The following is a 14,660-nucleotide window of genomic DNA, read 5'->3' as shown; positions in this document are numbered from 1 at the left end:
ACAAATAGATAGATAGATAAGTGGTGGGAAGTAACTAAGTGCACGTTAAGTAGGAATACTGTACTTTTTAAGGTAGCCTAATTGTTCTTGAGTATTTCCATTTTCTGCTACTTCACTGCAGAGCTATTGCTACTGGTTACTTTGCAGATTTAGATTAATGATACAAAAGATAATCAAGAAAAGTCGATGTGTTATTACAGATAAAGGCAAGATAAGATAAGGGGGGCATTCAAGAGCTAGCAGTGTCGGCTACTACTTACAATTAGCCTCATCTTTACCAGCTGCAATGTTGAAGTGATGACCACATTAATGCATCAATAATTATAATATTATATTATATTATACATTATTCTGAAATGGGCTGTTCTGCATATTTAGCACTTTTACTATTGGTATAGTCTGAAGCTAATACATTTGTACTTTTATTTAAGTTAAGTAGGGTCAATGTTAAACAGTCCATATTTGGCTCATACTACTTACTGTAAAGTTTTCAATGCAGGATTGTAGTTTTTTGCAATGTTTTATTTTTACAGCAGTTGGGTTCACACATTCACAAAAATTGAAAGCAGCAGCGGCTGAGAAATCCTGACAGACAGTCCCTCCTCCAGAGCCACAGAAGACCAAATACAACTGTTTTCACAGTCTATTGCCTCTAACACTATAGATGACAGCTGTGTTATATTTTGCAAAGAGACCCAGAAACCAACCAATACTCCTACACCAGAAGACTATCTGTTTTCTTTATGTGGTAATTTGAGGAAAGACAACTTTATTTAATGCACCATGAGAGCACAATTTAAGACACAATGATAACGTTGTTAGATCTACATTTCCAACACAGATCTCTTCTAAAAGACCGGGCCATGAGAGTACGTAATAATTCAGGACCCATCTAATATTGTACTTGAGCCTAGAAGTGCAAAGAGATCCTAGGACTTGAGTGGATTGAGAGAAATTGCAAAAATTCAAGTAAAGTACATCCAAACAGTTCTTGAGTAAATACACTTTCTTGCTATTAGATCACTGGTCTGGAAAGAGAGAAAACAGGGATGACTCTCTTTGACAGAGTTCACTGACATACTGTAAACAAATTAACTTTAAATTGGGTTTCTTAGCTCCAAATGTAATCAATATGTGTCATGGGTTTTGAGAACCACATCGCAAACTATAATTAACCTTGGTTGCTGAAAGTATCATTTCAAAAAAAGCCAAAATTCAACTTTATTTATGTGCCATGCCACTAAAAAAACTAAATTATCAACATTGAAGGCTCCGCCTTACTTTACAATAAAACAATAAACAAACATAATATTTAAAAAAAAATCATAATAATCCACCAGTATACATTCATTAGAATAATGTTACAATATAATATTATAGAATAATAATAATTTTCAGTAGTAGACCACTCGTAGTGTAGACTCCTCCTTTCCAAGCTGCATGTTACAGTAGACAACGTTTAAGTTTGTAGGATCATGCATCAGGAAAGTGCAGTGTTTAACAGTACAGTGCACGTTTACAGCAGCAAATCATCATGTAGTGTTTGTCTGTTCACAGTGTTGTCTACTGTGCTATGTATAACACCTCTGAATCAACACAGAGATTTGTACAAAAACACATTTTTGTACAAAATGTTCCCTCTGTCGCACACACACACACACACACACACGCACACACACACACACACACACACACTCGCACAAACACACACACACACACCATTAAGTGCACTCAGATGTTGGTTTGCCTCCAGTTTATCATCAGTAGTGATCCAGCGTAATTATCTTTTCTCTCTCTGTTTTCTTATAAGTTACATTTTTGAATGTAGACGTTGAGCTTTTGAACAAAGGGTTGGTCCCCTGAAAAGAGACAAAGAAAAAATACAAATCAACATTCCTAATCTCTTTATCAAGATGAAACAATGGCTCACAAGAACATTAAGGCTAAAATATTTTTGACTTTTGTTATTGACAGCACAAATGTCCATCCCTAAATACCAGCCAGACTGTGGCTTGTAGTCCCAAACACATTTGTTGCCACTGAAAATGTAAATCTTTAAACAGAGGTCACTGAGACTACTATTATTTTCTAAAAAGACTCAGTAATTTCCTAAATCAGCTGGGCATTCTAGTTTTGACCAAATGTTACTTATAGAGAAGTAAATAGTGTTTATGTTGGGGACTATTTTTTGCTGTAGATGAGGTGAAAATGAATGAGGCAATTAAGGTACTTTCAAAACCTTAGTGCCTGATTGCTGCAATTTGCATCAACATTCATACTTCATAACTCAGTCAAATCTGAACAAACAGACATGATGCAAGTTTTTAGATTCGGTGTGAATCACACTTTCCGTGGATATCATTTTCTTCAATGTCATTGTGAAAAAATGTCCTTAATTCCACTTAGAAATCACAGAAAAAGCAACAGTAACTCCAGAACTTGCTTCAGAATCAAAATGTCAACATTTTAAAGTAATGCACATCTGTACATCCACAGGTATATTACAAACAGGAACCACTAATAACTCTGTAAACTTTTAATGGTACCAATTTGCAAACAAATATAGGCTATTTGTAGCCCACAGCTTATTAACTGACTCCATGGCAACATTGTACATCCTGCGTACATCTCCCACAGCATTGTGGGAACTGTAGTTCCAAAACTTAGAGCATGACTATCGCCAAAATGAAAATAAGACAAATAATTATACAAATATAGAACATTATCAGCCTTGTCTTTTAAACAACATCAACGTCTTACCGTCTGCCATTTTGCCTTTGCCCTCTCAGCCTCAAACTTGGCCACCTCTTTGCGGTCGTGGACCGACACCAGCACCTTCCACACAGCCAGCAGGATCAGACCGATACACACGATGGAAAGGGAGACCCCCAGAATAATCATGGGGATGTTGGGAGGCTCCGGGCAACCTGGGACAGGACAGAGGAGGAGATGAGACTCACACCAGAACTCTCCCTTTTGTTTTATCTGTTTTCCACGTTGTTGTAAAACTTACCGAACATCTGGAGATCGTAGGCGGTGGTCCCCGTCTCATCTCCGACCACATTAAATGAGATCCAGCACTCATTCTTCGTCATCAGCTTGCATTGCATAGAAGGGCTCTTGTCATAATCTGAGAGAAAATGTGAACATACATATCCATAAGGACGGCATGAATCCGCCATATATCATCTTCCCTCTCGACATTGTGCTGTGAATGTAAAAGGATATACTCGCTTCTGTTGTGCTGTCAGTGTGATTTCCATATCAAAGACTACAATCTGGTGTGTGTGCATGTGTGTGTGGACCACCCCATTGTGTTTTCACATCTGAAGCTTGAAAATCCTCTGTGATAATCAGATATACCTCTCCGCTTGCACAAGTATAGCGGGTTTAAAATAATCTCTTCTATAAAGGAAGACAGGGTCCTTTGGCTATTCACATGCAATACAATAGCTCTGCCTGTACGACAAGGTAAATAATATGTTCCCCATTGTCAGATGCTGCCTGAATGGGCATGGATGGTGTTGTGTTAGTGTGAGGGGGTACAGGCTTCAGAGAGACACCCGAGTCGATGCAGGTCAACATTCCTCCAAATCTCTGACCCATGGGGAAACTTAGCATGGCCCTGTGTTGATACCACTATCAAAAACACTGAGCTGAGAGAACAAAATCCAGCAACAACAAACATTTACAGCACAAGTACAGTACCGGTAAGTGATCGAGCTAAGAGTCCAGTGTATAAAGACATTTATTATTACATTTTGTGAATTTATAAAGCGTTAATGTCGGTGCACTTCCTGTGAAAAATGTTCTTTAATTATTTAGAAACAAAGTTTGATTTTAGAGCATAATAATAAAAAATGTAAGAACAAAATTTAGCTGCTTGATGAAAACTTAAAGTGGCAATAGACAACATTTTTGCTTTAACGTATCATTATGAAGTATGTGTTGATTGCACAATGTAGAGGCTGTAAAATAATTACACGATTGCCGTTTTTTGTTCCCTATAAAACTCGCTTTACAATGCAATTCATCCTGCCGGCGGGTCGTGTTTGCCTTTCACAATAAAAGCCCTTGACATATACACTGCATCACTGTCTAACAGAGAGCATTTGCTAAGAAGCTCTGAGGAAAACAGCAAGAGTGGCACCAACAATACTGGTATTATTGTTCTTATTGTGAAAGGGAAACACGACCTGCCGGCAGGCTGAATGGCATTTCAAAGAGAGGTTTATTGGGAACCAAAAATGCTGATGGTGTCATTATTCTACAGCCATTACATTGTGAAATCAACATACACATCCTAATGATAAGTTAAAGCAAAATTGTTATCTATGGCAACTTTAATACTGTAACTTTAATTTTGAAGATCTTTATTTGAACTTTGAGGCATGAGATAATGTTTTAGCTTATTAAAATTTGTTTTCAGTTGTTTCCTTCTCGTTATCCACAGATTTAATTGCATGCATTATTCATTGCACAGACTTGAAACCTGCTAAAGATCCTTCAGAGAGAAGATTTAGTGACCTTGTTTGCTGTCAGTGTTATATCATTGTCAAGGACTGTTTGGAAAATTCCTCCCTGTTAATCTCTTCCAAGAAACCCTGACATCCAAGATTGGCTGGCAAAACACATGCATTCCTCTGCTACTGTATGTTATCAACAAACCTGGATGACAAGCAATGAAGACAACATGGAAACTCTTTATATAACAATGGTTGCTTTGTGAGGGCTATTTTGTTAGTTTCAGATTACAAAGGTTCCCGTTAGCTCTTGAAGGCACCAACGCAGAAGAGTCATTTCTTTCAAAAGTCCACGCCCAAAACGACATTATCCGTTAATGTTACATGAAGGGAACAAAATATTAGAGACAAGTTTCAAGTATCAACATGTTGTTTTTCACACTGTACTGACATGACCTGCAATACTTGTTTGTTTTATTATATGCAAAATCATATATGATCTTATCATGTAATTGTTCCACACAGTTCCAACTAGCTGATTTGGAACAAGCAAGGTGATTAAAGTTTTAGTTTGACAGATGCAAAGCCTTTGTTCACATGTGATACATGAGAGCTGCGACGATTGTTCGACTACCTGACTAGTCGGACAACAGAATAGCCAACTATTTTGATAATTGATTGTTTCTTAAAGTAATTTTTCATGCAGAAATGTCAGAACATGCTGTTTTCAGCCTCTCAAATGCAGCCCTATGATGCATAAAAGTCTATTAAATATATTTTACTGTCTAAGCAGAAAAGAAGCAGAAACTGTAAAGTGGTTGGTGGCTCTCAGATGAACAGGTAGATTGTGGAGTCCTTTACCTGCTGTTGTGTTGATGGAAATTTTAGGGACACTGCACTTTTGATCACACATCTCAGCATCTTCACTATCTTGCAGATGGCACTCTACACAGTTCCTGGTGTTAAAACAAGTGGAAAAACAAAAGGTCAGGTTTTCCTTAGAGATGATACAGTACCCTTCCGGAAGCTAAGGTTTAATGAGGCTTCGATCACTCACACAGTGAGTACAAAGAAGTCCCAGTGTTGGTCACTTATCACAGTTTTCCCAAGGCTTCACTCACTCTCTATCGCCCGCAGTCTAACCTATAACAGTGGTATTAAATGGCCCTGACAGCTGCTTTACAATAGTGCAGGGAAATCTCTTAGTGCTGTGTTGGGGACATTAGCTGCCTTTTGATGTCCCATGGAAGGTGTAGACACATGTGAACAAGGGAACCAGAACCTGATCCGCCTGTACTCAAAAGAACAGACGGATCATGTGGCGCGAGGAGACAACATCTTATATCGTTCAGGTAAAGAAAAAACAATTACAGAGGTAAGGCCGACAAAAGCCTCTACATTACATCCTTATTCACCTCTGATGGCTTGAATGTGTTCTCACCTTGCAGAGCTACAGGCGTCTCCACATGTTGGGCACTTCTCACACTTGTCCCCAGATGCCCCAGGTACAGAGCAGACACAGTGGCCACACTCGCATCTCCCCCGACCGCTGCAGAGAGCGCCATCCTCTGACGTGCATGCCTCAGTGCTGGAGCTGCAGTTGCAATACTCCCCTGTCCAACCGCTTTCACAGTGACACTCCCTGCAGTCACACACCCCGTGGCCTACAAACACAAAATCACTAAAGCAACAGGCTCAACTCAAAAACCTGTGAATAATTAAAAAACATTCATCATGTGTAATGACTCACCTCCACAGAGCTCCCCACGGAAGCGAACACAGGAGTAATTGTCACACTCGCAGTAAGGTCCATAGATGCGTCCAAAGCTGGATGGATGACACACACACTGTCCGCAGTAGCACTGCCCCTGACCATTGCATATCTCAGACTCATTGTTTGCGAGGCAGTTGCTCAACAAAGCGCTTTCCTCATTGCATTCGCACTCCGCTCCCAGGAACCCCGGCTGACACACACAAACGCCACAATGGAAAGCCCCCTGGCCCTGGGTGCACTGGCTGCTGTTTGCTTCAGGAGGCTGCCGGCAGTCACATGAGCAAAGAGACTCCAGTTCCACCTCCAGACTGTCCTGTAAACCAACCGGTTTGAGGGAGAAGTGCCGAACTCCCGAAAAACATCCTGGGAGCTCCACAGACACGTTGAACACCACCTGAGAAGCAATAAGAAAGTCCCATGAAAAGACTAGAACTCACAATGAATTGATCATAACAAGTTTTGCCTGTGTAGCCTGATACAGCTTATTCCTCTGTGAAGATCCATTGTTGTTCAAAACCTATCAAGAACACATTAATGAGCCACACTGTTGCACCGGGTGACACGTTCCTTCATTAAGAAGAAAAGTGGCACTGTAGTTCCTTTTGCCTTAATCCCACATACACCATCCTGCTGCCATACATACTCAATAGAGCACCAAATGTGGATTCATCTGCCTCTGAAAATATTCTGCGAAACATTTCCTTAAATGTACTACTTCAGTACTCAGCTGTTTTAGGAAATGATTTATCTGAAACATTTAACTTTGTAACTGTGATACAGACAGGCTAGAAAAGTCAGAAAATATTGAGATCAACTCACGCATTGTTGATTTTGTTGCCAATAAGAAAAATAAAGCTTTATCGTTTTATTTCCAAAGATCGATTATTTTCATTATCGATGATTCTGTGGATTATAATCTTGATTATTGATCAATCATTTTGTCAATAATATATCAGAAAATAGAAAGACAATGTTCATTATAATTTCCCACAGCTCAAGGAGATGTCATCAAAGTTCTTGTTTTATTCAACCAACAGTGACAAAAACCCAGAAGGTTTTCAGTTTACTAACATATAAGAAAAGAAAAGCAGCAAATCACCTGGAACCAGAGAATGTTGGACATTTCTCTGAAATGCCTTTAATGTATAAACCATTAAGGTCCAGCAAGCCCTCTGTCACAAAACCTTTAGTTTCTCCTCAGTGTAGGAATAAAACCTTCAGTGCAGCAGATTTTCACTTTTATGCTCCAAACAGGTTCTGAGAGGAGGCGGAGGTGCTGATATCTTTAAACATAACTTAAAAACTTTCTTATTTTAGCCTGGCATTTGTTTGGACAGATTTATGACTATCAAGTCTTTTTTATTTTTTTTCTCTCTCTCTTTGTTTTAGTTAGTATTTGATCATTTTATGTATTTAATTTAACTTTTATCATTTTAATTTAGAGTTTATATCATCTTATAGCTCTATGTTTTATTAAACATTTTTGCGAATTATTTTACTGTTACTATCTTTCTACTCTCTTAACACCCTTATCAGTTTGTCAGTCACATGTAAAGCCCTTTGAACTGCACTAGCCTGTATGAAAGGTGCTATACAAATATAGAGAAAGACCAATCGAGAGGAAAACAGCTGACCGTCTCTCCAGGTTTGATGTTGGAGCAGCGTTTCAGATCAGAGAGGACGGTCCCATTTGGGCAAATGGCTGTAAAAGACATCTGGAGCTCTTTTGTGTCTCCAAGGACCTCCAGTTCGATCTCTGAACGCAGTTCCTGGAAAACAGTACACATATATTTCAGCACCAGTTGTATGGAAATTCAATTGACTTCACATATCTGGCACTAAACAAAAGGTGTTTCTACCCAGAATAGCATAAATCACCATAAAATCAATATACTGACTTCTATCACCATAGAGTGGGATTTTCAGGGCTTTACATGGAATTACACTTTCACCCTGCGCTGACCTGTAGCGTGCTGAAACAGTTTGAAAGCACATATTTCACTCTTTCTTCTTAGGTGAGTCACAATCGCAGGTGTGCTGGGCTTTACAAAGCACCTGAGGAAAGGGCGACAAATAACCTCAGCTGGAGGAAAGACTGTGTTTGTCTGACTAATGAACTCTGTGACAGACTGTCTGGGTGCTCACAGAGGGTTAATTGTGTGTTTCCTGTAGGCCTGTAATTGTACTGTGCCTTCAGTGTTGCTAAGGAGAAGAAAAAATGGGGACGTTTATGGGATACACCCAATTGAAGATGGATTAAAGCAAAGTAGGTTAAACAGATTCAAAAGACTTAACTGTTATTCATGTCGCAGGGAATTTAAAGTGGGGTGGCTAAAATATTTATCCACTGAGACACGGACATTAATCCAGAATTGCAGGTAAGTATAAATCTGTCTTCTACCACTAAATAGGCCTCTGTTTGTTTTTTATTCCCCCTAAGAACCAAAACTATCTTCAATCAGTGTGATAACAAGAACTCTTGTCTTCAGTGAGGTTAACGTGGCAGAGACTAAATGTGGGGTTTAACAACATAGCTGATCAATTAAGTAGAGGACTTGCCAACAGTCACCCCCGCCAGGGGGGATTTACAAAAGGAGTGAAGGAGGTAGACCGACAGAGAAAGATAGAGAGAGAGTGAGGAAGAAAGAGCAAGTCAAAGTCAGGAGGGACGAGGAGATCAAACAGCTGGGACAAGCAGAGACTTGATGTCAAACATGCTGATGCAAAGCACCGGGTGGCAGAGGGGAAAAACGTAATAGAAGAAAGAATGAAAGAGGAAAAGCAAGATAATGAGAAGGAATGATGAGGGTAGCGATACTGACTGTTGACTCTCAAATAAATAACATTTACAGAGTGTTACATCTTGCATGCTTTATGTTCATATGTGTGTGTTTTGGTTAAAACATTAAGATGTCATATACCTGGATTCAATTAAATGTAACACACTTTTATAATTATTTCTCACTGCACACACACAGCCTACCGTCCAGATCACCAAGAGTGTTTATTTACTTTGTAGGAGGTTACAATCAGTTCCAGGATGTTCCGCGAATCTGTCGCCAGGACTCCAACTGTGGCGCCAGGTATGAGATTTGCATAGTTCTGGGAGAAAAGAAAATCAGATAAACATTAAAGTCCCTGTTAGACATTTGATGGGCAGACGTGGCTCATGGTCCCAAAGGCAAAGGAAAGTGCAGAAGAAAAGAGGGCTAGTTCGAACAGGTTGAATGAGAATGTAGCTCCATGAATAATCAAGCCAACCTCAGTAAACATTGTGCTCACACAAACACTTCTCTAGTTTGCACCTGGGAATTAATACATTTATGGAAAGAAGTTGTTACCTTATAGTTTCGTTGCTGTCCTTCTGTTACAGCAAATATCAGTAAGATGTTGTTCTCCACCACCTTATCAATCAGCTGACCGAGAGTTGGATACTCCTGGCCGAAAAAATGGTGAAATGTCAACAGTGAATGTGCTTTACGGCGGGGACGAATCATCACAGACGACCCTAATATTACTCATGAAATGAATGTCAATGAAAACATGAAAGTCATAAAACTGATTTCATAAATGGGTTTAAAACGTTTTTAAATCACACCTATTACAGGATAACAAAAAGTCTTTCAAAAGACAAACCTCTGTGGACGTACCTGCACTGTGGACATGGAGTACTCGTTGTTGACATCCAGGTGACACTGCCCATCGTTGGGAATCACGATGCCGGCCATCTTACTGTCCATCCCAAAGTGTGAGTCATCATCACTGACAAACACCAGCAAACGCATGGAATCATTCCTCCAGCCTATCTTGTCCTATCAGGAGACACATTATGTTGCTCATCCTTCTTTTTATATCATCGGGGGTTAACTCAACTGACTAATCAAATAATGAAGTTGACAAGACAGAGTCACAAACTAACATCTAAGTTCATATGTTCATTTTAAAAACTAAATCTTACCCCACAAACAGCTGCCTGCATGACGGCGTCAAAGCCACACTCTGGCAAATCAATATTTGCAGATATACGCTGCTTTGCGATTATCTTGTTGAACTTGTCACTGCTGCTCGTCAGAGACAAGAGATGTTTGTAGCCAAACGTTGGCTCGCATGTTGAGCCTACACTGCTGCAACAAAGCAGAAGTCAAAAACAACGATTATAAGAATATGATTCTCTCAGATATCAAATAACATTGTGGAGGTTTCAAACATCAGAAGAGAGGATGTTGTTGAAGGACATGTTTTAATATTTATTGTATACCTGCAGGGGTTAGCCAGCTCTTCTTCTGTGATCTTGATGAAAGGCAGGACAGGTTTCTCCACAAAGGAGCCAAAGCCCATTCGAAATTTACTGGTGAGCTTGGCCATCTCTTTAGATAGAGAGGAGCCCAAGTCTTTGATCTTCGCCAGATCGTCGATCATGGATGCTGACAGATCCATCAGGTAGTAGATGTCCACAGGATAGTCCTCCGTGTGCTGAATCTTGACCTGGAAAGTCACCTGATTGCCTGCGCAAAAAAGGCAGAAACAAAATCAACACCTTTTGTCTGAAAAGAGGAACCACTTCATCAACTCATGCGCTGGGTTGCGTACCAGGGCGCAGCTTGAGTGCCATTTTCTGCGGGGAGATCTGAGTGTTGTTAATGTTGCCGGTCTTCTTTCCGAGTGGGCGATCCTGCAGGATTTGACCTTTAGAAACAGGGAACTCCAGCTGGTCACTGGCACATCCCTTTTCTAGTAAGATATCCAATGTGCCACATCTTTCGCTGACTGAAAACCAGTCTGTGAAATTCTGAGAGGTGAAGGAAAAAGTCACATGTTTTGCTGTTTTCAGATGGAAGATTGATATTGTTTTATAGTATGCCATAATGTATTATCATCACTGGGTGCAAAATCCTAACAAGCAATGCCATTTTGCTCACCTGTGCCCAGAAACCATACTTTTTTTTTTGTGCATTATGGCCATCTGCTTGTATTTTGTGCGTACCTCCTGTGTGCACCAGGCACAGTGAGAACTGAGCTGCAGACAGTCATCACAGGTCACAGCGCTGCCAGCTGAACATGATCCTGCAGCACATGAACACAGTACACAGTTATTGAGCATGTCAACACCGACCAGAGTTTCCTGCAGCAATTAAAAGTCTCTCAGGGAAGAGATCTGAAGTGTAAAAGGTTTATTGACTTTAATGTAAGATGTACTACATTTATTCACATGTATAACTCTGTGATAAAGTTAAAATAATGAAATGGCTTTGCTTGCACAAAAAGAGGCTTTTTTTTTTCGTTTCTTTTTTACAATAAAACACCAGTCATAAATAGCAACACAGCATTTATGGTCTTGCTCTTGAGTAAATCTTGCTCTTTGTTTGCGCATTATAAACGTGTTGCCCTTGATTTAAATCCTGCTTACCCTCCACGGTGTTGATCCAGTACCGAAGAATCAGGCTCAGCAGTATAAGCCCCATTAGTCCGCGAGGTTACTGGTTTTGAGGAAACAGAAGAAGAAGAATATTTCAAGTTGTCTCATATTTACAGGAGTTAAACATATCCAGCGTCATGCCCTCTTTCCTCAGCCGAAAGTAGATTACAGAGGGGAGCGCTGCTGTCCCGCACTACCTGGATAGAGGAGGAGGAGGCTGCTTTTACCTGCACTGCCTTTTATGTTCACTTCCGTCCAGGTGAGAAGGCGAGGCGGGCACGAGGAGGAAAAATCAAAGCCAAATGCTGACATGCTGACAGCTAACTGATTTGTTTTTAACCCCTTAGTTGTCTAATAATAAAAGAGAGTAAAACAATCTAATGCGGAACATTTATCAGATTAAGTTCAACAAAAAAGAGAAAAAAAATGATATTACCGTAATATGGGCCTAAGTGTAATAGTAATTTTATTTAATGCCACTTTATACTTCTACTCCAACACATTTCAGTGATAAATATTGTGCTTTTTACTCCACTACATTTAGTTAACAGCTATTACTTTCCAGATTAGGATTTTACATAAAAAAAAATATAGGTCTAGTATACAATTGAATGCAAGTCATTTAAACCAGTGGTTCCCTTTTAAGCTTGTGGCTCCTTACAAAAAAAGCAGATTTATCGTGTGAACCTCAATTCCCTGGACTAAACCTCCAAATTGTAAAGTAGTTCTATTATATATCTAAAATATTTCTGACATTTTTCTGCAGATTAAGTACTTCTGATACTTTAAGTACATGTAGCTGCTTCTACTAGGTAAGTAAAGGTTTGAATGTAGGACTTCATATTTTTTGTTATTGTATTGGTACTTTTAAGTAAAGGCTCAGAGTATTTCTGTACAAGTGAGCCTATGATAGATATACAGATAAATTGTTAGATAGATAGAACACTTGATTTGTTTTCTTCTTCACACAAATGAATATACAGTAATTCTTAATAAACTTGAATCTGGGTACACATTTAAGTCCAAGAAAATAGATTATTAAAATACAGCTAAGTAAAGCTTCACTCTGATAAAAAGGCTTAATCATTGAACTTTGGTCGAAGAGGAATAATAAAGTACAGACAGGCCTCGCCATAAGCAAATATACTCTGTATACCCCTATTTCCCAGACACCATAAGCGAAGATACGTTAATCTGTAATGACACAAGAACGTGAATCATTGTTACTGTCGCACAAGAATGTTTTCAACTTGATGATTGACTCAAGACAAAACCGAGCATGAAGGACTTCCACAAGATATGAAATAGGAGCGTGAGTGTGTGCATGTGTTTTGTGTATCATACAAGGGGGAGGAGGGTGGAGCTTCTTAGGTGTTGAATCATTGACAGCTGCAGCGCAAATATCACTGCTTGTCCCAACTCAGAGGAATCTCACAATTCAGCACCACACCCCTCTGGATTTGGATGAGTCCCATCTGTCACCCCAAACCAAACTCCACCTCCACACCTCCATTACAGTAATCCCTCTCACCCCTCTCCTCTTCTCCTCCTTTCTTCTTTAAATGACACCCCTCTCTCCGCAGCTCTCTGTGTTTTGATCCACCTTACCCAGAAGCCTCCTTGAAGTGTCGGTCTGTGAAATTGCCATTTTATTTGTACCTCCTTTGGTTTACGATAATTCCTCTCATTTTTTGTCTGCCAGTCTCCCCACAAACAGCTCCTCTCTATTCTCCTCTCCTCTCCCCTCTCCTCTCCTCTCCTCTCCTCTCCTCTCCTCTCCTCTCCTCTCATCTCCTCTCCTTCCCTGTCCTCTCCTGTACTCTCATCTCCTCTCCTTCCCTGTCCTCTCCTGTCCTCTCATCTCCCTCTCCTGTCCTGTCCTGTCATGTCCTCTCCTCTCCTCTCCTGTCTTCTCCTCTCCTCTCATCTCCTCTCCTTCCCTGCCCTCTCCTGTACTCTCCTGTCCTCGCCTGTCCTGTCCTCTCCTGTCATGTCCTCTCCTCTCCTCTCTTCTCCTCTCCTCTCATCTCCTCTCCTTCCCTGTCCTCTCCTCTCCTTCCCTGTCCTCTCCTGTACTCTCCTGTCCTCTCCTGTCCTGTCATGTTCTCTCCTCTCTTCTCCTCTCCTCTCATCTCCTCTCCTTCCCTGTCCTCTCCTGTTCTCTCCTGTCCTGTCCTCTCCTGTCATGTCCTCTCCTCTCCTCTCTTCTCTTCTCCTCTCCTGTACTCTCCTCTCCTCTCCTCTCCTCTCCTCTCCTCTCCTCTCCTCTCCTCTCCTCTCCTCTCCTCTCCTCTCCTGTCCTGTCCTGTCCTCTACTCTCCTCTCCTCTCCTCCCTGCTCATCCTTATTTTATGAATCTTTCAAGAAATATCTCAGTATGATGCAATCAAACATCATTTTTTTGTAACTTCTGATTTTGAAGTTGATTTCATGTCCTGTATGATCAAGATATATGCTTAAGGTGTAATAAGTTGTCATAGTTGCACCATAGTTTCTCACATTCAACCTGACTTTAATCTAAATTTAAAACCTGCTGCCTCTCAGTTAGGTTTCAGGGAAATAAAAAAATATCTGACAGTAGCATTAGAAGCACATCACGGCATGTTTTTGAAAGATAATCAGTCCCATCAAAAATTCAGCAATCCATGAATTACTCCCCACATGCCGCTCCCAGCACTACACATTTCCTATACATAGAAATGGTACACATTACTGTAACCCTGCAATGAGCCAACCAACCTTCAGGGGCGTCCTCTGCTTTCATGCTGTCTCGTCTCAGTCTGTCTTCCTTGTCATCAAGTGAAAAATGGAGAGAAGCGGAGGAGCATCAGGCCAGTACATTCAGTCCTATTGTATCCCGGCAGTCGTCAGAGTAACAGTAAACCTATTGTAACGGCGCCCTTTATGAAGCATGGCGCTAGGGTGACCCTGCTGCCCATGCTCCTTGTCTCATGTGTGCTTTTGTGTGTGTGTGCATCTGCAAGTGAGTGAGTGTGTGTGCATGCAT

General features: G+C 40.5%; 1 protein-coding gene across 2 annotated transcripts; it reads right to left on the bottom strand.

Annotated features, from left to right (window-relative positions):
• Positions 1–544: 544 nt before the first annotated feature.
• itgb6 (integrin, beta 6) lies at positions 545–11,699 on the bottom strand. 2 transcript variants are annotated; one of them, XM_029459737.1, is made up of 15 exons: positions 11,645–11,699; positions 11,222–11,301; positions 10,828–11,026; positions 10,496–10,742; positions 10,196–10,361; positions 9,888–10,049; positions 9,579–9,674; positions 9,250–9,339; positions 7,872–8,006; positions 6,214–6,631; positions 5,905–6,127; positions 5,325–5,419; positions 3,014–3,130; positions 2,761–2,927; positions 545–1,859 (listed from the first exon to the last, which is right to left on the bottom strand). In XM_029459737.1, exons 1-15 carry the CDS (start codon positions 11,697–11,699, stop codon positions 1,761–1,763), a joined length of 2,349 nt encoding a protein of 782 aa, XP_029315597.1. In that variant the 3' UTR covers positions 545–1,760. The 2 variants fall into 2 exon arrangements, with proteins under 2 accessions (XP_029315597.1, XP_029315605.1); XM_029459745.1 differs by lacking the exons at positions 545–1,859; positions 2,761–2,927; positions 3,014–3,130 and adding an exon at positions 4,737–4,802.
• Between the last annotated feature and the right edge of the window lie 2,961 nt (positions 11,700–14,660).

The sequence above is a fragment of the Cottoperca gobio genome, chromosome 3 (genome assembly GCF_900634415.1).
Source record: "Cottoperca gobio chromosome 3, fCotGob3.1, whole genome shotgun sequence".
Taxonomy (NCBI): domain Eukaryota; kingdom Metazoa; phylum Chordata; class Actinopteri; order Perciformes; family Bovichtidae; genus Cottoperca; species Cottoperca gobio.
The sequence above is the reverse complement of the archived record's forward strand: the minus strand, read 5'-3'. Positions and strand labels throughout refer to the sequence as shown.

What these genes read in the sequence shown, in the direction of transcription:
- itgb6 (XM_029459737.1), bottom strand. Translation starts at nt 11,699, where the DNA reads ATGGGGCTTATACTGCTGAGCCTGATTCTTCGGTACTGGATCAACACC. An exon ending in CTACGATCTCCAGATGTTCG is followed by an intron (nt 2,928 to 3,013) that starts GTAAGTTTTACA and finishes GTCCTGTCCCAG; the next exon opens with GTTGCCCGGAGCCTCCCAAC. An exon ending in CAAAGGCAAAATGGCAGACG is followed by an intron (nt 1,860 to 2,760) that starts GTAAGACGTTGA and finishes GTCTCTTTTCAG; the next exon opens with GGGACCAACCCTTTGTTCAA.